At 43.4% G+C, this 20,834-nt stretch overlaps 5 protein-coding genes across 5 annotated transcripts; 3 read left to right on the top strand and 2 right to left on the bottom strand.

Annotated features, from left to right (window-relative positions):
- Positions 1–187: 187 nt before the first annotated feature.
- On the top strand, positions 188–3,159 carry BYT42DRAFT_184787 (endo-1,3(4)-beta-glucanase). Its single transcript, XM_051562433.1, has 7 exons — positions 188–613; positions 671–1,224; positions 1,287–1,903; positions 1,959–2,170; positions 2,227–2,430; positions 2,490–2,585; positions 2,658–3,159. The coding sequence occupies exons 1-7, from the start codon at positions 239–241 to the stop codon at positions 2,877–2,879; spliced, it is 2,280 nt and encodes a 759-aa protein (XP_051427119.1). The 5' UTR covers positions 188–238; the 3' UTR covers positions 2,880–3,159.
- On the bottom strand, positions 3,115–9,657 carry BYT42DRAFT_602084 (uncharacterized protein; the record flags this gene model as incomplete). Its single annotated transcript, XM_051571039.1, has 18 exons — positions 3,115–3,236; positions 3,308–4,379; positions 4,451–4,793; positions 4,858–5,000; positions 5,064–5,155; positions 5,212–5,316; positions 5,379–5,453; positions 5,508–5,622; positions 5,803–6,409; positions 6,742–6,798; positions 6,854–7,576; positions 7,638–7,741; positions 7,797–8,127; positions 8,190–8,380; positions 8,444–8,689; positions 8,754–8,948; positions 9,001–9,402; positions 9,481–9,657. 18 exons carry the CDS (start codon positions 9,655–9,657, stop codon positions 3,115–3,117), a joined length of 5,100 nt encoding a protein of 1,699 aa, XP_051427118.1.
- A 648-nt stretch (positions 9,658–10,305) lies between these two features.
- Positions 10,306–11,044, bottom strand: BYT42DRAFT_509050 (uncharacterized protein). The gene has a single exon (XM_051565126.1). It carries the CDS (start codon positions 10,966–10,968, stop codon positions 10,375–10,377), a length of 594 nt encoding a protein of 197 aa, XP_051427117.1. The 5' UTR covers positions 10,969–11,044; the 3' UTR covers positions 10,306–10,374.
- Positions 11,045–13,842: 2,798 nt separating this feature from the next.
- Positions 13,843–17,468, top strand: BYT42DRAFT_555911 (peptidase family M1-domain-containing protein). The gene is made up of 15 exons (XM_051566724.1): positions 13,843–13,998; positions 14,082–14,430; positions 14,489–14,653; positions 14,732–14,810; positions 14,881–14,980; positions 15,042–15,109; positions 15,167–15,254; positions 15,309–15,367; positions 15,430–15,457; positions 15,513–15,604; positions 15,666–16,356; positions 16,435–16,612; positions 16,686–16,816; positions 16,878–17,045; positions 17,110–17,468. The coding sequence occupies exons 1-15, from the start codon at positions 13,896–13,898 to the stop codon at positions 17,379–17,381; spliced, it is 2,571 nt and encodes an 856-aa protein (XP_051427116.1). The 5' UTR covers positions 13,843–13,895; the 3' UTR covers positions 17,382–17,468.
- A 338-nt stretch (positions 17,469–17,806) lies between these two features.
- On the top strand, positions 17,807–20,729 carry BYT42DRAFT_610426 (P-loop containing nucleoside triphosphate hydrolase protein; the record flags this gene model as incomplete). Its single annotated transcript, XM_051571393.1, has 8 exons — positions 17,807–17,833; positions 17,899–18,710; positions 18,777–18,861; positions 18,924–18,994; positions 19,055–19,359; positions 19,424–19,692; positions 19,772–19,881; positions 19,952–20,729. The coding sequence occupies 8 exons, from the start codon at positions 17,807–17,809 to the stop codon at positions 20,727–20,729; spliced, it is 2,457 nt and encodes an 818-aa protein (XP_051427115.1).
- Positions 20,730–20,834: the final 105 nt, after the last annotated feature.

Genomic DNA, 20,834 nt, shown 5'->3' with positions numbered 1-20,834 from the left:
CGTATCCCTGATTCTCAATCACAAACCGTGATGGTTTGTGGTCTCGATACTGAGATGTCGTGCTTTTCCATTACGCAATGATATTGCGATAATTGATTGGCTGTGAAACTGGGCCGTTTAACCACTGACTAGAGGACCTGAATTTTATTTTCCGAGTCGTCATCAACTTCATGCAATTGAGAATGCAGATAATTCAGCCCTGAATCTATTCTTTTACAATTACGCTTCCTTTCCTAACATGAAGCCGTTGCTATTTAAATGTTTGACGATACTGATTCTCATTAGTACATCGAGTGCCAAGTTGCATAGTTCCATTCTGGGTTCCAAAAAGTCTTATCATCGTATTGAGAGAAATCATACAAGGCCACGGATTCTCGCACCTTTCTCGCGAGCAGACATGGCAAGCCCACTTGAAGTAATCCAGCACCCGTATTTACCAGTTTATGCGGACCCCAATTTTAAGAAAGTAGTACCTACCAATTCATGGATCAGCAACCTCTTCTATCCGAGCTCAGAAGATTTGGCACCCACGACGCCGGATCCGTATATATTGCGTCTTTTGGATGACCATGGCGGTTACCCAGGACTTTCTATCCGTCACACTGATGCAAAAGTAAGTACGAATTAGCAGACTGTATCCCAGCAATGTGGACTTAGGTTTTTATTGTAGACATATGGTTCCTATCCCGCCATGAACGATGTACCAGCTACGCAGATGGGTTTCTTCATCAATGGCGTACTAACGGATTTGCGTTTTACCAGTAAAGAATGGAGTCGAGAGAAACCTGAGCCCAAGGTCACCTATTGGGATCATTTTGGAGCAACGTTGCGACTTTCTTCGCCGCGCAATCCAACCAAACGTATTGATTTTCCGCTAGCGCGTGGCATGCCCTTTGTCACTGGTACATACAGCGGCTTGACGCCCCATTTCTATTCCGAGCATGGCATTCAACAGGTGGTAGCTGCCAGCAACAATAATGGCACTTATGGAGGCCGTAAATTCAAAGTTACCATGAATGATCCTTCACATACTACTTTCATCATCTATGCGCTGGGTGGTCCTCTGCAATTACGAAAAATTGGCAACTCAAAATTGGAAGCAACCACTATCTATAACGGAGTCATTCGCGTTGCGAAATTGCCTAGTCCTGATCATGAGCGACTTCTGGATGACTATTTTGATGTGTGGACCGTTGGCGGCACCATAACTACGGGGACGGATGGGTACGTCACATCAAGGTGATCAATTGGACGTTTTAAAAATAGGTCTAACTCTTTGTGTAAAGCGGTAGCTATACCATTACATGGAAAACAGCAGGCAATACTGCAAAGCCGCCATTGATATATGCCTATCCCCACCATCTACAGACACTGTCCGCGGATGTGAAGCGAACGAGAATGCAGCTGCAATCATCCACCAAGGGCGCTATGACAGCTGTTATCGGCAATTCATGGGTGCTGCGAGAGACGCAGTTGTCGGATATCGGTTGGCTTCCGCGGAATCCTGTTCCTGAACGATCGACTCAAAACGAAATTATGAACGCCCTTGCACAGGATGTGGCCGCCAACTATGAGTCGCAAACCAACAAGGGCGATAATTACTTCTCCGGAAAAGGCCTTCAAAAGTATGCCATGGTCGCACTTATTTTGAATAAGCCAAATGAGACACAGTTGAAGAATCCAGAATTGGCCAAGACGGCTCTCGATAAACTCAAGGCCGCATTCTTGCCTTTTCTTGAAAACAGGCAAGGGGACCCTTTCAAGTACGACAGTGTTTACAAGGGCATTGTAGCACGTGATGGGTTACCTGCATCTATGGGCGGCAAAGGCGATCCAAACGCTGAATTTGGACACACGTACTACAATGATCATCACTATCACCATGGCTATCTCGTCGTTACTGGTAAAATGGAATGACTAAACTCAAAGATTGATACCTAACTTGTCCTCTTCCCTAGCTGCTGTCATCCATCACCTGGATCCAGCATGGAAAACAGCCCAAATTAAACATTGGACGGATGTTTTGATCCGAGATGTTAACGCGGCATCTGATAATGACCCTTATTTTGCCCCTTATCGAAATTGGGACTGGTTTGCCGGTCATAGCTGGGCTGGAGGGATTAAGATAGGTGGTGCATTGGATGGTAGAGATCAGGAGTCTGTCCCAGAGGTAAGCAAGGTGATTTACAGCAATCAGTTCACGATGCTAAAGTGATCGTTTTTCAGGCCATCAACTTTTACTGGGGAGCGAAGCTATGGGGTTTAGCTACTGGAGACGCTGCGATGACACGATTGGCGACATTGCAACTGGCGATCACGAAACGTACCACTTACGAATATTTTTGGATGTTGGACAGCAACAAGAACAGACCACGAGATTTCATCAAGAATAAAGTGACAGGCATATTTTTCGAGCAGAAAATAGATTATGTAAGTGTTTGCCAACGAATATAAGGCACGATAATTTCTAAACATTCTACTTGATTCAGACCACCTATTTTGGCCGATACGTCGAATTCATTCATGGCATTCAACAAATTCCAATGACGCCTATTTTAGCCGATGATATCCGTACACAGCAATTTGTAAAAAAAAAAAAAAAAAAAAAAAGACAAAAAACTGTTATTTTAATAAGCAAACGTTAATGAAATTGATAGGTACAAGAAGAATGGGATCAACGACTCGGTCCAGTTATTGATAATGTGCATAACGGATGGGCCGGTGTCTTGTATCTGAATTACGCTCTTGTGAATCCCGCAGCAGCTTACCCTAAACTTCGCACTGTGGACATTGATGACGGCCAAACCAGATCTTATTCTCTCTATATCGCTGCTACACGGCCCAACTTTTACAGACGGTGTAAGTGGACCAAACTGTGATTGAACCGATGTGGTCAATCATATCTCACACGTTTTTCTTAGCCATTTCCAAGGTGCTTGCGGGACACCAGCACCTCTTATCGCTTGAAGATCCGCATCCTAGCCAAAGCTTTAACGGTGTACGTCGCTTGAACCTCACTAAAACGGAGGAGGATGTCGTCTACGATGACTATTGATGAAAGATGCTGTTTATTATTTACATTGTTCAAATTTTGAAGTAAAAAAAAATGCCAGTTTATGAACGACCCTTCAGTGTTGTCTCAGACCCCGAAGAACTGTCTGCCGTTTGATTATAGACATGAATTGCTGCTTCGAGCTCCTCTTTTCGAACCGGTTTACTGACATAACCGTTCATTCCTAAATTATATCATAATCGATCAGTTGGGAAATGGTCTGTTTCTCTCTGTCCGGTTATCAATGCCAATTACCTGCCGCGAAACACTTTTCACGATCTCCCGCCATGACGCAGGCGGTCATGGCAATAATATAAGGCTGTGTTGGTGATCCTGATAACTCTTGCCGGATCTTTATGGTTGCTTCAATTCCATTCATTTCCGGCATCCAGATGTCCATGAAAACGAGCTGAACAGGGTTATTTTCCTGATGGGCTTGCTGGATAATTTCAAACGCCTGTTTTCCATTGTTGGCTATCAATGGTGAAAGGTTCATTCGGCTTAGCATTCGTGAAAGCACTTTTTGATTGACTGGATTATCGTCCACGAGCAGCGCCTTTACTTTGGACAAATCTTCCGAGAACGAGCTTGTGCTGCCATTCAAATTTCCTTGACGGTTAACCGCAGACAATGACATATTGCTCCGCTTTGTGCGTGAGTTGACTGACGTCGTCTGCCTAGATAAGCGAGTGGTGGTTTCAAAGGTCGTAGGGGACATCAGCTGATGAAGTGTGGTTATCAAGCTGGAATTTTTCAACGGTTTCGTTAGATAGGCTGTCCTGGAGTTCCCGGTATCGTTAAACGGATCGGACTTTTCTTCTTGAGGGGTACACAGCGGTTGGTCAACCTGTCGCGTGCATTGCAACATCGTAGTGTCATGCTCTTTGGCTGTCAACTGATGCGCCGTACGATATCTAATATCCTTGACACAAATGACGTTGCTCGCCAATCCAACAGTGTTTCGCAAATAAGTGAGTACGTCTTCGCTTTTCTGTAGTCGCATATTGGAAACCTGGATATCTTCCATATCCATATCAATAATCAGAATGGTGATGTTGGCTTTGTCCTTTTGTTGTCGTTGTTGTGCAAACCAGCGGGTAACTTCTTCAAAGCCCATGGCACGGACTTGAGGGAATCCTAGATTTGATAACAATTTGATCCACGCCGTTCGCAGTAACGGGTTTTCAGCAATAATCATTGCTTGCACATAATGACTTGACAGTGCCTGCAACTTATTTTGCTCTCCGTAATTCTGAGTCCCTTCTTGTGTTTCTAGCCTTACGCGAAAGTAAAAGGTTGAACCTTCATTATACTTTGATTTGACCCACTATATAATCTGTTAATGCACTTTTCCCAGGCAACGGAGAAATAATTAAGAATGAAAGACAATGTACTTACCATGTCACCTTCCATCAATCTGCACAATTTTCGGCTGATAGCTAGTCCAAGGCCGGTACCACCAAAGTTACGCGTTGTCGACGCATCCACTTGCGAGAAGGACTTGAACAGTTTACGGACCTTACTTTCGGGAATACCGATGCCCGTGTCTTGGACAGAGAATAAAAAATCTAGCATTCTCCGAGAGTCGTTCTTTGCAGCATCTGCATCTGCTGCGCTCTGCTGGTATTCTTCGTCATTACTGAAGCATGACTGACAATCCTCGGAGATACGGCATGTATCATTAACTTGTACATGAACAGATACAAATCCTTTGGCGGTGAACTTGAAAGCATTGGATAACCTATGTTACACGCATGAGTCAAACGTCGGCAACCGCGTGATCCGTGAGTTGACGGTCGCCTTACAAGTTAAGTAAGATCTGTCGAAGCCGTACAAGGTCGCCATATACGTGGATGGGTACGTCTGCTTCGATGGTATACCATAGAATCAGCCCTTTCGTAAGGAAATTAGACGATACCAGTTTCATGGCACTTTCAACAACAAAAGTCTACATTGTTACATAAGTCTCTCTTCCTCTTGCATCTGTTGCCATAGGACACGAATCAGTTACCATATCAAGTTTGCTGCGCTCTAAGCTGAGTTTTCCCGATTCGATTTTTGAGAAATCCAGAATATCATCAATGAGAGCCATTAAATGATTTCCTGTAATGTAATGTCATGTGTTAATTTGACCTTCTTCTTCTTTGATTACTACATACCTGATGATTCGATGGTTTCAGCACATTCGTAAAGGTCTGGAGAAAGGTCGCTCTCCATGAGCATACGCGACATGCCAATGACCGCATTCAATGGCGTGCGTATTTCTGAAAAAATTAAAACTTAGTTGCATGTTGCATTTTTCCTGGTCTTTGGACCGGATTTTTACCATGAGACATATTGGCTAAAAAATTTTGCTTCGAAGCTGCCGCTGCCTCGGCCACTTCTTTAGCGGCTTTGAGATCTGCGCAACCATGCGTTAGAGATTCTCAATAAATTTGTTAGTTGTTAATCTCACCTTTGAGAAGGGTCTGGGTTCGGGCTCTTTCCTCTTCCAATTCCAACGTGCGCTGCTGCAAATTGGCAGTCCGTTTTCGTACTAGATTTTCCATGTCATTTGCGTATTTTTCAAGCTAATCAAAAACTGCATTAACAGGGTTTTCATGCGGTTATTTGCCAAACTCCACGTACTAAGACAGCCATATTGTCCACGACGGATCCTGAGCCTATGGAGTATGGATCTATAGATTGTATGCGTGACTAAAGAAGGAATCAGCTACGCATATCTAAATGTCTTGCAACTGTTATTTTACCCCAATGCCAGAAAACGTCGGCCTTAAGCTTGGGTCGACTTGTAAACAGTCAAGGATGACAGCATTCACATCGTCCGAATATTCGTCCTGCATTGGTAATTGCATTGTAGGTCTCAAGCCTTTATCGCGAATATGCTCAAAGATGACTTCAGGAGAAAGTCCTTGCTCAGTTAGTTCGTGATAAGGCGTTTCTCTGGTCAGTATTTCGTTGATAATAATGCCGGCACTGTATACGTCTGCTGCTTTGCTGGGGTGCGTCAAGTATACATCCAACGGCGAGTACGTTACGGATTCTGGAGCAATCCATAGAAGCTTTTCGTGATTTGGTAACGCTTGTGCCTCCGACTGTTCAGTGGCAGATGCGCCGTTGGATTGTACCGAAGATTGATGGTAGTTTTTGTGTAGCGATAACTGTATCAGCGGGTCGAGCTGCGAGTGGCGCACCTTTTTCAATCCGTAATCGGTAATCTTTAACTCCCATTTGCCAGAGATCATACATGTCTTTGAAGTTAGGCAGCCGTGATATAGAAACTTGGACCGATGTAAAAAAGCCATCCCTAACCAAAAGTAATCATCAGTGGTAGAAAACTTGAACTGGGGAGCAAGCCTTTAAACGTACCGTGGATCAAATCATTGATCAAAGAAAACCGGAAAATCCAGGTCAAATTGATGTCACAATCTGCCAAAACATCCGCCAGGGACCCCTTTGTACAATATTCTTCCACGATCAAGGTACGATGCGGTTCGAGACAAATACCAACAAATTCGGTTAGTTTTGGATGCCGGGCATCTTTCATCAACGCAATCTCCATTCTTATATTGTCATCAATACGTAGGCGTCTGTTCCCAATTTGCTTGATGAATACAGGAAGGTTACGACTAAAACATCATCGGTTAAATTCACCGAGTCAGCCATGACTTGGAATACTTTCAACTTACTGTAACCCTACTGCGTGAATTGATTCACACACCTTTTCGTGGAATTTCGACGAATAACTGGTTTAAAGCATTGATTACAATCGAAGATATTGCACAGAATGTATCGACTTACTTTGACATCTTTGGAGCGTCGGCCTTCAGGGACAACTCGGGTTCCGAGGCGATACGGTAATCTGGTTGCGGCGACCACTCGCGAGAGCTATTAGCCCGATCAATAGCTTCATCCGACATTATTGCTTTGTGGACATGCTGAGCATCGCGACGGGACCATGAAGAAGTACTCGTTATATGCTTTAACGAAGGACGCACCAAGTCATGATAGGATAGTAACCAGGTCTCATCTTCAAGACGACGACGCCGTTTCCATTGGTTGATAACTTTCCAGACAAGAAAACCAAGCAAAGAGAGAAATAACAATAAGCCCAAAGGAAGAAAAATTGCCATGTATACTCTTCGGTGAGCTTCCGATTGCTCAACCACATACGCTGCGCAGTTGGGGCTATTCTGACTGTTATTCGACGAACATTTCGTACAAAACGAAGACCCTGCCGGCGAATAGGTTCCATAATCGCAGGCCCTGCATGCCATTTGATTGGATAGTGGCGTATAAGTGTTGTTTGGACATGGAGTGCATTGAAGAGCTAATCGTGTATGACTGCTTTCGTCCAAGCAAAAGTAGCTGGAAGCTAGTTGATTGTAAAATGTACCGGGAGGACAAATTTCCTTGATGCGTTGAGGTGTGATGATCGTCTTCGCCCAGGGATGCGGACGAATGACGTTGGCAAGTAGAATGTTCATCATCGACATGAAACCAATGGAGAACATGTCCATGTACCTGTCAATAAAAGAGAATCAGTCATACCGTCTCTGCATTCATCGGTTTGGTGTTATCGTACCAGAGTGCTCTTATTCTGCCTTCCAAAAATGCTTGCACTTGACTAAATAAAGTGCCTGATGTATACAACACCTTGTCTTTGCTCATATATCCCTTTTGTTTTCTCTGTTTTACAAAGCGTTAGCACATGACGTCTCTGTGAATATATTCGATCATTTACCGTATCAATGATATTGAAGATATATTCGGATATGGTGATGTACGCATCGGGTGTATAGTTACGTGCCGTCAGGCCATCAATAATGTTCTGAAACTCTGCGTCCATAGATTCAACAGTGGATATGTTGAGCGAGTGAACCACATGGTGCTTGGGTGGCGAGCTTTTGCCTGTAAGATTGCTAAACTTTTTGTAGAAAGCTCCACAGAATGTGCCTGCATGGTGATGTGTATGCTCCGAAAGGCACATAGGGTACTTGACGTGGTCTGTAGCCGCTGCAGAGGCCATTGAGTCGGCCAGCCCAGCCAGATCCAGGGCCACATTCGACGATAACCTGTAAATGCGCATGTTTGGTGGACGCCCTGATCATCATACTGTGAGTGAATCAACACTTACGATTTACCGATATTTAGCGGTTCATAAAAATCGCCTATTTTTGCCAAAGGCACCTCATTCATTTTGCTGATATTGCTTCCATAGTTAAGCACCGAAGGATCACTGGATTGAAGGATGATAGCATTGACACCATGCTTTGAAAAGGTGGCCATTTCATTCTTCAAATTCATGCTTGGAGCAACCGGCTCCGGCTAAATATGAGATTTTGATTTTCAGCAACTGATTAATCATGTTCATCTTGAAATATTGCGTACCTCTAGACTATTTAAAATAGTCCAATTAAGTTTCCGGGCGAGATCATGAGCGCCCACCATCAAAGCACCATTGTATGTATCACCGCGAGCGTTGTGAATGATCGTGCCAACGTACGCATTTTGCTCGCTTAGTGGAATGAGAGTGGTTTGCTCATTCTCAATTGCTGACTGAAGGTTATCAAGTGTGATCAGATGGGGTCCCGTGCTGATCGTCACATTTTGATAGATGTTATGACCCGTAAGAATCTATTCAGACGACTATCATCAATACCCCGCTGCAATAGCTTATCTTACAGTGACACATTTTTACCCTCTGATACATATAGAAAACCGGTAATGCAGTTTGATAGTAAGGCAATTGAGAGACGGCGATCGTATCCTTGTGGCGTTGAAATAATTCTGTTGTGTTCATTCCTCCAAGATCAAAGAACGCTACACCGATACGTTTTTGGCTATCCGATTGTAAAAGATTCAACATGGCCCCCGATGTAATATCTGCGGCAACCTATCGAAGGATAAGAAAAAATCAAGCTATGATGGCTTCCATAGTCTCTTACCGAACCACCCAGAGATACAACCGAGTCGTACGTATTATTACTGGAGACGGCCTGTTTGATCTGCATAATGGGCTGCAAAGTGTTGTTGAACAAAGGTAAAGACAGAACGTCAGGTTCGGAACGCATCACTGCTCTTATGCCGTTCATGCGACTTTCAAATGTCTTTTGATCCAGTGTTGCCAGTCGGATTACCAGCGGACGATTATATCCACGTCGCACAAGTTCCGATGCGAGTTTCTGTCCCGCTTCGGCGTCGTCTTGCAATACTCGTGTTAGACCGAGTCTCTGCGCATATTCGAGTCCGGTATTAAACACAATGACGGGAACATTCTTCCGCAGAGCGTATTCTACCGCTTCGAATACATCGTCGTTGGGTATAGTGACTATGAGTCCATCTATTCCCTAAATTTTTGTAAACGAATCGCTTTTCTTAGGGATTTGAAGAAAAACGTCATGATTTTGTGCAGATCGTTATATTACGCTATCAACGGCGTTGCGTATATCACCGGTCATTTTCGAGTCCGAATCCACCAAATGTCGATTCCAATCGATGCGCAAGTCGAGAATGGCGGCGGCATCACGAGCACCTTGTTCCGGATTATGAACAAAGGTTGTAACAATCGAGTCATGCGATATCACGGCGATGCGTGGTCGCATGGATGAAAATGATCCCGAGTTGGCACAGCTTGGCAAACGCGGCAACTTTAAACTCTGTACATTCTCCCATGAAGTTTGTGATGCTGATAATGTACAAAAATAAAATAATATAATAATACAAAATCGATAATGGAACATTATCAAGTTTCTCAAGATGATAAAAAGACTCTGATTTCGTGAAGATCGTCCATTTACTAATGTCTGAAAATTTGAAGCTTCGGAAGAAATATGGCGGACAAAATTGCGATAAAATGTGTTGTGTGTGTGTGTGTGCAGTTTAATTATGTATGTGTGTGTAGGATAATAAAAGTGTCGAGCGAAAATGAAACGACCCAATGAAAGTTTTACGTAAGTACTTTGATCAAAGAACAAGAAAAAAAAACTATAAGAAAAAAGATAACATATAAAAAATAGAAGCTTAATATGCACGGGCCAGAAAAATACTGACAAGAGAAAAAATTTACAGTCTGCAGTAGCATATAATGAAAGTTGGGAAGAAAGTTAGGGAAGGGGAGAATGCTGTCCATAAAGGGATATATGCTTGTATGATATAAAGTAAAAGACATGTGGGATGGAGGAGCACGAATAGGAGGAATAGGTGTGGAGGTCGGGTTCCGTTCGACAGATCAACCGAATCTCCTTGGCCTTTTTCTTTTTTTGGAATTTTTCTTTTTTTGGTGTGGATTTTCCTTTGTTTTTTTTTTCTTCGACGTCGATTTACATGGCATGACGTTTGCGAATCATACCAGCAACTTTGGCGGATCGGAATTCACATTCACGCCACGAGCGTTCACCCATATCTCGGGCCACGGACTTCCAAGCTTGCTTGAAGAGACGTGCATGTTTTTTCATAGCAAGCATCAGCAAGCGATCCTCAGCGTCCGTCCATTCACGTTGCTCCAAGACCTTGGTTTGAAGGGTTTTAAAACGACCCCAACAGCATCCACGCGATCGATGGGGGAGGTAGGTTGAGGAGATCATGGCCCACGAGAGACCCTGATTATATCCTTGTTGCAATAAATAATCTTCGGCAGGTGTCCAGGGTGTACGGGTCTGCGATGTATTTCGAGCATGCTTTTGCGAGACGGGTCGTGCAGGCATAAGCGGAAGCACGATGGGTGAGCTGGAAGGCGAGAGAGAGGGAAGCGACGAGTACTGAGAAGACATCGATGGACTGTTGGAATAGGAAAATGCAGGTTCGTAATCTCTGATCGAATCGAAGCTGGTAGGTGTCTTTGGGCAAACCGGTTCAGTCAGAACAATGGCTTGATCTTGTTGAGAAAGAGGGCAAAGCAAGTTTTTGATATCCATGGTTGAAGTTGAGATGGGCAAAAGTGATATGATTATTATTAGAAATGGATGGATAACAAAAAAAAAGTCATCAAAGTTTAAGCCTTTATATATGTAATGCGATTAACTTTTTTATTATTATTCCCCACTTTCGCATCCCTAGCGACCTATCTCCTAAGAACATTTGGACCCTCCTCTGGCCCGCACAGAAGCACCTGTCAAGCTCCAGGGGAGGAAAGGGAAGAAAAAAGAAACAAAAAAAAAAGACGCAAGAGGGGAAAAGAAGGAAAAGAAAGAGGACCCTCAGAAACCCATTTCTGTTTTGACTGAGGCGCCCAAACATCGAAAATAATGCCATAGCTTATTTTGGCAACGGACGTTTCAACCAATAAGAATCCATCGATTCGGGTTATTGTCATTAAACTTGCTTTAACAAAATGTTGAGAACCCCTATGTCTCCACTCTGCTCCTTCAAAATGCCTAAAAAAAGCGGACAGCCTGATGGTTGAACCCTCCCGTTTGTTTCGTCACTAACGGAAATTCTCAAGGACCATGCTTTTTCAGCACGCTACAAGTGCCTAATTTATTAATCCTTTCAACTCCTCTTCCCGTGGCTTACTGTGAAGCACCGTTTTGAATGCTCCCTTTCAAACCTTTATTTCTTTTTTGGTTAACATGGGTAGACTATTTTTCTTTAAAGGGTCTAATTTTTTTTTCATCCGAATTTCGCACGACAGTTTCAAGAACAATCTAATCTATTGACGACAACACAGACAGCTGGTTAACGTGACGCATATCCACCATCCATTCTGCTATATAATTACTGTCTCAACTAGCATCCCCATTGTGCTGATGACTGTATTCATTGTATATTCTATTTTAGCGAAAGGAGACTTGTTTGATCTACAAGCCAATTCATGCTGAGTGTCATCATCATCGATCGTTATGACTTTACGGATCAATAAAAAAAAAGTGGATTGTGCCTCAGGGTTCAATTTGGGGCGACCCTTATTCCACCTCCTTGTGTGTCTATTCTCGCACCTCCTATCGCAAAACGTGGATTAGGATACAGATGCGCATGTCTGCTCCCCACATTATCCAAAGAATAAAATCAATGTTCCATCCATCTATTTTCGGTAGTCATGAATGAATGACAGTAGAAAAGACAACAATAAAAAGAAATAAGGATTTATAGTTTAAGATGATATATCAAATGCATAATGAAACATAATATAAAGTTTTATTTTTTACAGTAAATTGCGGATCATTCTTTTCGTCATTTCGAATGTCAAATCTTTTTCACTTTTTGCTCTTCTATTTCATAACGATTCTGTCTTGTTCTTTACTCATTTACTCACGGATCAGCGCCATTCTTTGTGATAAAGGAGCTTCAGGGAAGAAACGCTTCAAAGGAGCATTGCCAGCCAAAACACGGAAAAGAAAAAAAAAAAGTCGTCGCGTGTAGCGTTGTTGATCAAAATGTGTGATTCCTTATACTCACGAGGCTGTCCTAGGAGCATTAGAATGCACGCGCTGCAGAAAGGCGAGTGTTTCAGTTCTAGAATGGTGAGGACAGATTGACGTGCTGTGACGGATGATAAAACGGAAGCATTCACATTTTTGCTTTCTGAAACACGTAGTTGACGAGTGTTCCCTTGTACTCCACCAATTTCACTCTGACATGGGGTGATGCAGGTTATCATTGTATGAAATTAAGATTTGTCCTGTATCGCACGGACACATTCAATGTAAGCTCCTATCCTAAAAACCAGGTATCTAATTTGATTCATTTGCAACCACAACCTCCTTATACTCGACATTTTGTTACGAAAAGAAAATGTTTCAATTCTTTCATCTTTCCCCGAAGAGCTCCTGCATTTACGGCTTGAAAGCAGTCCCCTACTTATGCACCTGTATCCATCGTTGTTTACTGTTTACCTTTTGTTTCAGAAGGAGTTTTGCCTTTCAAAAAACAACAACAACAGCCTCTTCTACGGAGTGTTGTAGCCACCTATGAAAAGGAAGTGAAAAAAGCGGTTATTTACGTCGGTTGGGCACAAGCAAATTGACTTAGTGCCCTCTCGTACGCAAATAATTACCTCCTTGAGTACTCTTTCAAGTTCTTTACTGCAAGATTTTAACAAAATGGAAAGCTTATATTAATTGATACAAGTGCATGCAGCTTTTGGTGAACAGCATTTTCATATTTTGTATCTAGCCTCCAATAAGGAGCTGGAACTAAGCATTTACTACCCTATATACTTGTGCATGGAATATGTTTTCCACCGCATTTTTTGGTGAAAACAGCGTACCACTTTGTTTGTACAACATATGATACAACATATTTATCGCTTCCAAGGTGAAGCTCCAGGCAGACTGTGGCAGACCATCACAAATCCGGGCAAGTTTCTAACCCGGATTCACTGAAATTAAATGAATTGTCCCTCATCAAAATAAAATAGCATGTTCATATCCTCACTCATAAATCAATTAAAAATGCAGCAAGATCCCGAATATCTCTTTTTTTTTTGTAAAATGCTCTTGGAAAACTGCCATTTTTTTCTGTCATATGACAATGCAAAGTTTCTTACTTTCCAGCCGACGTAGAGAAAATGAGGTTATCCTTAAGGAGCTTGGCATTGGAGCTTATTTAAAAAGGATCAAAAAACGCCTAATTCTCACGATATGTTCCCGGTTTTGCGGTCAATGCAGCGTGACGGATTCGCACACTGTTGCTGTCCGACATGATTGGAGCACACGCACCAAAGTTTGTATTCCCCTTTTAATCCCAGAAAACTGTGTCACCTTCTGAATGCGAATTGACTTGCAAAATCCAAAGTCACAACGCCCATAAAGTCAATTGCACCCGGAAATGGAATTCTACGGTTTTTCATCCAAGAAACTCTAGTTTTTGTACGTGGAGTGGAAAACAAAAGCAACACAATACAATGCCCAGTCTATGTTGTAAATCCAAAGGTCATGACAATTTCGCGTCATCAACCGCAACCAACCAGTACGCACCCAACACGGTAATCGAACCAGTGCATCTTGGTGAGTTTCCTTCCAATACATGGCCTGACGCATTATTGTGAAACGAGCTTCAATATTTATGCAATGCGGTGGCCATGGATTAGACATTTCTCTCAAGTTTGGCAACTTGAAGGAGGAAACCATGCACGGAAAGGTCACATTGACTTTCTGCCACAGTGGCCGTGCTTTGATTGGAAAGGACGAACGCTCAACAGTGGTGCTCAACGCGGAACAGTTTGAGGATCTTCAAGTTTTGGGTGAAGGAGTGACCCATACCTATGACGGTCATCATATTCAACTTTTCTGGAGCACGCCTTTTGAGCAAAGTAGCCGACGCGAGGTGACAATCACCTATAAAGTGGAAGAGCCGATCGCTGGTCTATACTTCCAGAAGGCTGACAGTATGATCGGAGCGAGTCCTTTGTGGGCTATCACGGATCATGAAACAGAAAAGTACGTATGCCCTATCGGTTTTATTATATGGACTCTATCTCAAAATTTTTAACAACAGGGCTCGCTACTGGCTGCCTACGGTTGATTTTCCCGCTGTGAGAACTACGTTAACATGGGCTATCACTGCTCCGGAGGAGTACACGTCGTTGGCAAATGGTTCATTTGTATCGCAGGAGACAAAGGATGGATTGACAACCACTTGTTGGGAGTTGAAGCATCTTTGGTAAGTAGCAATAGAATTTCTGTTTTCCTGAATCTCTGCATATGTTGGGAACTTACTTTATTCATGATTCTTTTTTAGTCCGTCCTATCTCATTTGTTTTGCTGTGGGCGAATTCGTGTCCGTGGATGATGGCGAAGTCGACGGACGTCCCATAAAGGTAACTATTGCCTTTTGAGGATATAAAACCCTAAAAAGGAAATCCCGTCTGACCCGATGTTCTATTGCAGTATTTCGCAGCCAAAGGTTATGAACCAGCTGACTTGAAGCGGGCATTCGATAAGACGCCAGCCATGATGCAGTGGTTGCAAAACAAAATTGGTGTATCATGTAAGTTTATGAAGCTACACAGGCATACGTTAGGTCCTTGTCTCATGTGAAATTATGATAGTTCCATGGCCCAAGTATTATCAAATCGCGCTTCCAGCCGTTGGAGGTGCTATGGAAAACATTTCTCTGGTTTGTACACTGGTTTATTAATTAGCTGAACTGGAACTAATGATTGGTCATTTGTAGGTAACCTGGTGTGATACCTTTATTCAGGACGAAACCAACAGTCTTGAGCGCAAGTATTTGACAGATCTCGTCAATATTCACGAAATGGGTAAGCGAGAATATCACTCTAGGCTACAGGCATTAGACTAAGCGTACTTCTCAGGACATACGTATTTCGGTGATCTTCTTGTCATCCGCCATTTCGAGCATGCATGGCTAAAGGTAAACAACCAACGTAGCATGTGAACATCCTACCAACATCATTGACACATTTAAATTTGCAGGAAAGCTGGGCTTCTTACATCGAGTCATGTAGGTTTAAACATTGGCTTTTGTGTTGTCAACTGGTAGCTCAACTATTCTTTAGGTTGGTTGGAGGATAACGTTTCTGTGGATCATTTCCGCCACGAGATGCTTGAGAATGCTCATTCTTACTTTTCCGAATGCCAGCGTTATATGGTATGTAATTTATTGACGCACAGCGTTGATGGTTTTCGTGTTAATCGGATGAAATTTACAGCGTCCTATTGTCACCCGTAAATATGACTCTTCATGGGATTTGTTCGACATGCACACTTATCCTGGTGGCGCATGGCGCATTCACATGCTTCGCAAGCGCTTGGGAGACGAAGCTTTCTGGTGTGGTGTGAACCAATATGTCAAGGAATTTTCTGGAAAGACCGTCCAAACCACTGATTTCCAGACATGTCTTGAGCGAGCATCCGGTCTGAATTTAACCCGCTTCTTCGATGAATGGGTGTATTCCAAAGGATATCCAAAGATCAAGGCACAGTATGAGTACAGCAAAACTGATAACCGCGTCAAGTTTGTCTTGACACAGACCCAAGTTGATGAAGCAAACAACATTCCCTTGTTCGCCACTGATATCGAAATTGAATTTACCGACGACCAAAATCACGTCTACACTACTCGCGTGACGTTTGACCGCGATGCCAGTGTCACCACCTTCATCAATCTGAATGACAAAGCGTCTCCCCAGAGTCTCCGCATTGATCCCGATGGCAAAGTCTTGTTCAGCTTGGAATTGGCCGCTGACCAGGATATCCTGATTAACATGGCTAAAAATGCATCGGATGTTGTGAGTCGTATCACCGCTTACACTGAGTTGATTAAGAAGGGATCGCGCCCATTATTGAAGACTATTCGAGAAGCTATTCAAATTGAACCTTTCTATGGTGTTCGTGTCGCAGGTAAGCCATATTCTCATTGATTCTGACTCATTGACTGCGATACAGGCAGCTAACGTTATTTTCTACATTGCTCTTTAGCTGCTAACGAACTTGCAAAGCTTAACAGCACATTGAGTCTCCAAATCTTGGCAGAAATGCTGGATAATGAAAAAGATCCCATGGCAATGGCTTCCATTGCAGATGCATGCAAGATCCGGGATGATTTGATGCGATCAGCTATTTTGCGATTCCTCGAGAGACCATCGTTGCCTTACCGGTGAGTGAAGCAGCCATTTGCACAAGTGGATATAAGCAAATGATATTTATTGTTTTGTCAAATTTTTCCCCAGAGCTCATGGAGCCGCTTTGATGGCACTTGGTTATCAGCGAAATCCAGAAGATTTGGAATATTTATTGCGCGTGGCTCAGGATGATGGAGCTATCGGACAACATGGCATTGTCAGAAGCGGGGCTTTGAAAGGTAATCCATTATGAGCACAGATATCGTCAGTCAAATTACTAACAGGTATATCAACATTTAGCCCTTGGTTATCATCGCAGCCAAGAAGCCTTCAATTATTTGAATAATCGTGTAGGATCCGAGATTGGTCTTGAGCCTATGCGTGCGCGCCCACAGGGTATTCGCGCTTTACAGCACTCCGCCGAATGGCAAGAAGACAGACTGAAAAAACTCGCCGTCGAATCGATCGGTATGTCATCGTCTTTCGTCCCAAGTTCCTAAAAACTGACCATGGCCATGTTTCTCTTTTGTAGCACAATCGATTCGCAGTCCTCATCCGATTGTCAGAATGCATGCCGTAGGCGCGTTGGCAAGTCTCAAGGCAACGTCAGTTTGCAACGCTATTGCAAGCACGCGCCACATGTACCCTCATGACGATCATTCGTGGCTTAATCGACAACTTAAACGGTTGCAAGACTCGTCCCCTGTTTCAGAAGGGTTGCGCGCCGACAAGGATAAAATAGAAAAGCTTGAAGACCGTGTCAAGAAATTGGAAGAGCAATTAGCTGATTGGATGAAAAAATAGAGGCACGTGACGCGATCGCGTGGATATGACGCGCCTCGTGTGCTGAAAGCGCCCTTCACTTTTTTTTTCAGACACCTTCCCCTTCCCCTATTATTTGCTTAAATTCCTTATTTCTTTTACTTTTTATCCAATTATTGGGGAATAAAACGACGCCATTCATAGTCTCACTCAATTCAGTATGGGAACCTCTTTTTTCCTCGACACATTAAGAAGATACGAATTGGAGCAGGTGTGTTTCACTTTGAGGAGTGCGAAGCATCGTATGCAAGAAAAGAGACATTGAGGCTAATACAATCTGTAGTATTATCCAAAGTAGGCCAAACAGCAGAATGCCGCAACCGGATCACGGATGCGAGCTACTTAATGGGAACGAGCGTCGGTGCTGATCTCTTTTTCCCTTTTCTGATAGTTTATATTCGCAAGGAATGTCATCGCTGGATTATATTGCCGAGGTACGTCTTGTTTGCGAAGCAATGTGTATAATTCAGATGCGGGTTATAACTCGTAATGCCTCAAGTTATCTGCGCAAGATTATACGAAATTAGGCATTCGATCTATTGAAGATAAACGGAAATTCATGGCTTTAGCCCAAGACCTCAAACAACGAAGACAACTGAAAACACAACCCCAGCGTCCAGTGCCACAGCCAACGACGGCATCACCCACAAAAACCAACGAACGAATGTTGCAACCACGAAAACGGTCTACGAATAGTTATGATGCAGGCAAAGACAAAAAAGCGCGACGCATGACGATGGGTCCTCAGAGCATCCCGCGTCATCTACCTTCCAAGTCGCCTGTCAATAACCGTCGACTGTCATGTCTTCCAAAACGTGATGCTGCTCCACTGATTCGTCGATCGCCGGTCCGAGCTGGTGTTGGGGCCGTCATAAAGACCGCCAGCCCATTGAGACAAAATAAACCAAGTGCCAAACTTTTGAAATTCATGGAGGAAGTCAGTAACACCGCAGACACGACAAAAGATGTTATACCAGTTCAGCGAAATCGGACGCGTTTACTAGACGCTTATGGTATACCAATTACACCTTCAAAACGGCGATCGAGCCTCGATCAACTGCAGCCCGTGAGCCACATGTCCTTTGAAGAATACGTGAAGCAACGCCAATCCGGTAATACGACTGCGACAACAACAACCACCGCCACTACATCAAAGGTCACAACAACCTACGCATCGGGTGCAAGTGATTTGCAACAGCGCATCCGAGTGTGTGTACGGAAACGTCCGTTGAACAAAAAAGAACTTGCCTTGAATGAAAAAGATATCGCACCTTTAGTAGGTGCACGGACAATTCAAGTGAATGCGTCAAAGTAAGGCTATAGACCAAGTCAACTTGTATCGTTGTCATATTTTATGCTCATTCATATTGCTACCAGAACCCGTGTAGATTTATCCCGCTTTACTGAGCAGCATTCATTTACCTTTGACGAGGCTTTTGACAGTTATTCAACCAACTCTGAGGTGAGTGCTACGGTGGCTGGTTTAATTCCCCATATACTGATATCGTCTATTTTGTGCGGCAGATCTATCAACGGACTGCTCGACCGTTGGTCGATTATATCTTTGCTGGCGGGAAAGCGACCTGTTTTGCATAGTAAGTTGTACTCAAAAGGGATGGGACTGAATGGTTGAATTAATGCGTCAATTTCTACAGTGGCCAAACAGGCTCGGGAAAAACCTATACCATGCTTGATCCCCAGCACGGCTTGTATGTACAGGCGGCAGCTGACATATTTTCTATGTTAAACGAAGAACGATATTCCCATCTAGCAGCATGGGTTGGCTTTTACGAGATATATCAAGGCCAATTATTTGATCTGCTCAATCAACGTAGTCGACTGATTCCCCGTGAAGACGGAAATAGCAACGTGATCATCGCTGGACTATCCGAATACCCAATCAACGATGTGGATAAACTGATGGAGATCTTTGATTTTGGTAGTCAAGCGAGAACAACAGGTACGCAACTACAAAACCATTCCTACATTCCGACACATACAGAAGGCTGAATGTTGATGGTTAGGAAAAACGGGTGCCAACAGCAACTCTTCACGATCTCATGCCGTTTTGCAAGTTTTGCTGAAACCGAAAGATGAATCGACTGTCCATGGCAAATTGAGTTTCATTGATCTCGCAGGAAGTGAAAGAGGGGCAGATCGAGGTGATGCGAATAACAAGACGAGAATGGAAGGTGCTGAAATCAACAAGAGTCTTTTGGCTCTTAAAGAATGTATACGAGCACTGGATCAGGATAAAAAGCATACGCCTTTCCGAGGTAGTAAGCTTACTCAGGTAAAATACCCTTTTTTTTTCAGTCACTTGATCCACCCCTTCTGGAAGAGAAAGGAAAAAATTAAACCATTGATAATAGGTGCTACGGGATTCCTTTGTAGGCAATTCTCGTACTTGTATGATTGCTACCATATCACCCAATAATATGAATAGTGAACATACATTAAATACCTTGCGATATGCCGACCGGTAAGTCTAGATTGCAAAGTGGTGTGACCAAGGCGGAAAAGATTTGAATACTGACTATGGCGTTGAAAAGTGTAAAGGAGTTGAAAGGAGAGACGGATCCTCGGTTATTACCTGACCCAAAACATTCTGTAACTGAGCGAGCGGTGGAGAACGGCATACAGATGGAAAGGAACGAAGGCTCCAATGTGCAGTCGACGCCGGAACCTGGTGACATGAAAGACGATGCCAAGAGTCTCACCAATTCCGACGCAATTTGGGAGAACGAGACGGCCGAAAACTTGCTGGATGTGGATTTTCCTATTGAAGCCAATGAAGCGCTTAGTACACCTCAAAATGAACGATACTGGAATGTTACCACACCACAACGACAAGAAAATTATATGCGACGACTTTCAACGCCTCCCGATGAGATTTTTCAAACACCCATGGATGGATCGGACCCTTTCGCAGAATCACCGGTGCGACCTGAGCACGCAAAAGAAGAGGTGTTTTCGACCCCTGAGAGATCAAATGGCCTTTCCTTGACAGGCACCCCTGCTGATGGCGAGAAAATCACGGTGGATCATATTAAGAAGTTTATCCGATTACATCGTGCACAGATCAAAGAGTTGGAAGAGTGTATCCGACAAGAAAAGAAACTCATCGCCAAGCTTTCTATGAATCTATCAAGTCATCACGACTTTTCTGAAGAGGGAGAGTTGGATGACGGCAAATCAATGGAAGACTTTGAAGATTATCTGAACGATCTCGACGATATGCTTGAACGAAAAATCGCATGTGTCGAAACCTTGAAGGAACGCGTCAAAGTTGAACTTGGCGATGACGAAGACATGAACGACAGTTTGTAACTCCATATTTGTATACACCTTTTTTAGCCACATCATATTTCCTAGGACTCTTTCCATGGTCAATCCATAGAACGACTTGTATATTACACGCGTATTCCCGCCATC

The sequence above is a fragment of the Radiomyces spectabilis genome (genome assembly GCF_025331425.1).
Source record: "Radiomyces spectabilis strain NRRL 2753 chromosome Unknown BYT42scaffold_2, whole genome shotgun sequence".
In the NCBI taxonomy this organism is placed as follows: Eukaryota; Fungi; Mucoromycota; class Mucoromycetes; order Mucorales; family Radiomycetaceae; genus Radiomyces; species Radiomyces spectabilis.
Note: the sequence above shows the minus strand (reverse complement) of the source record. Positions and strands in the feature narration are given on the sequence as shown.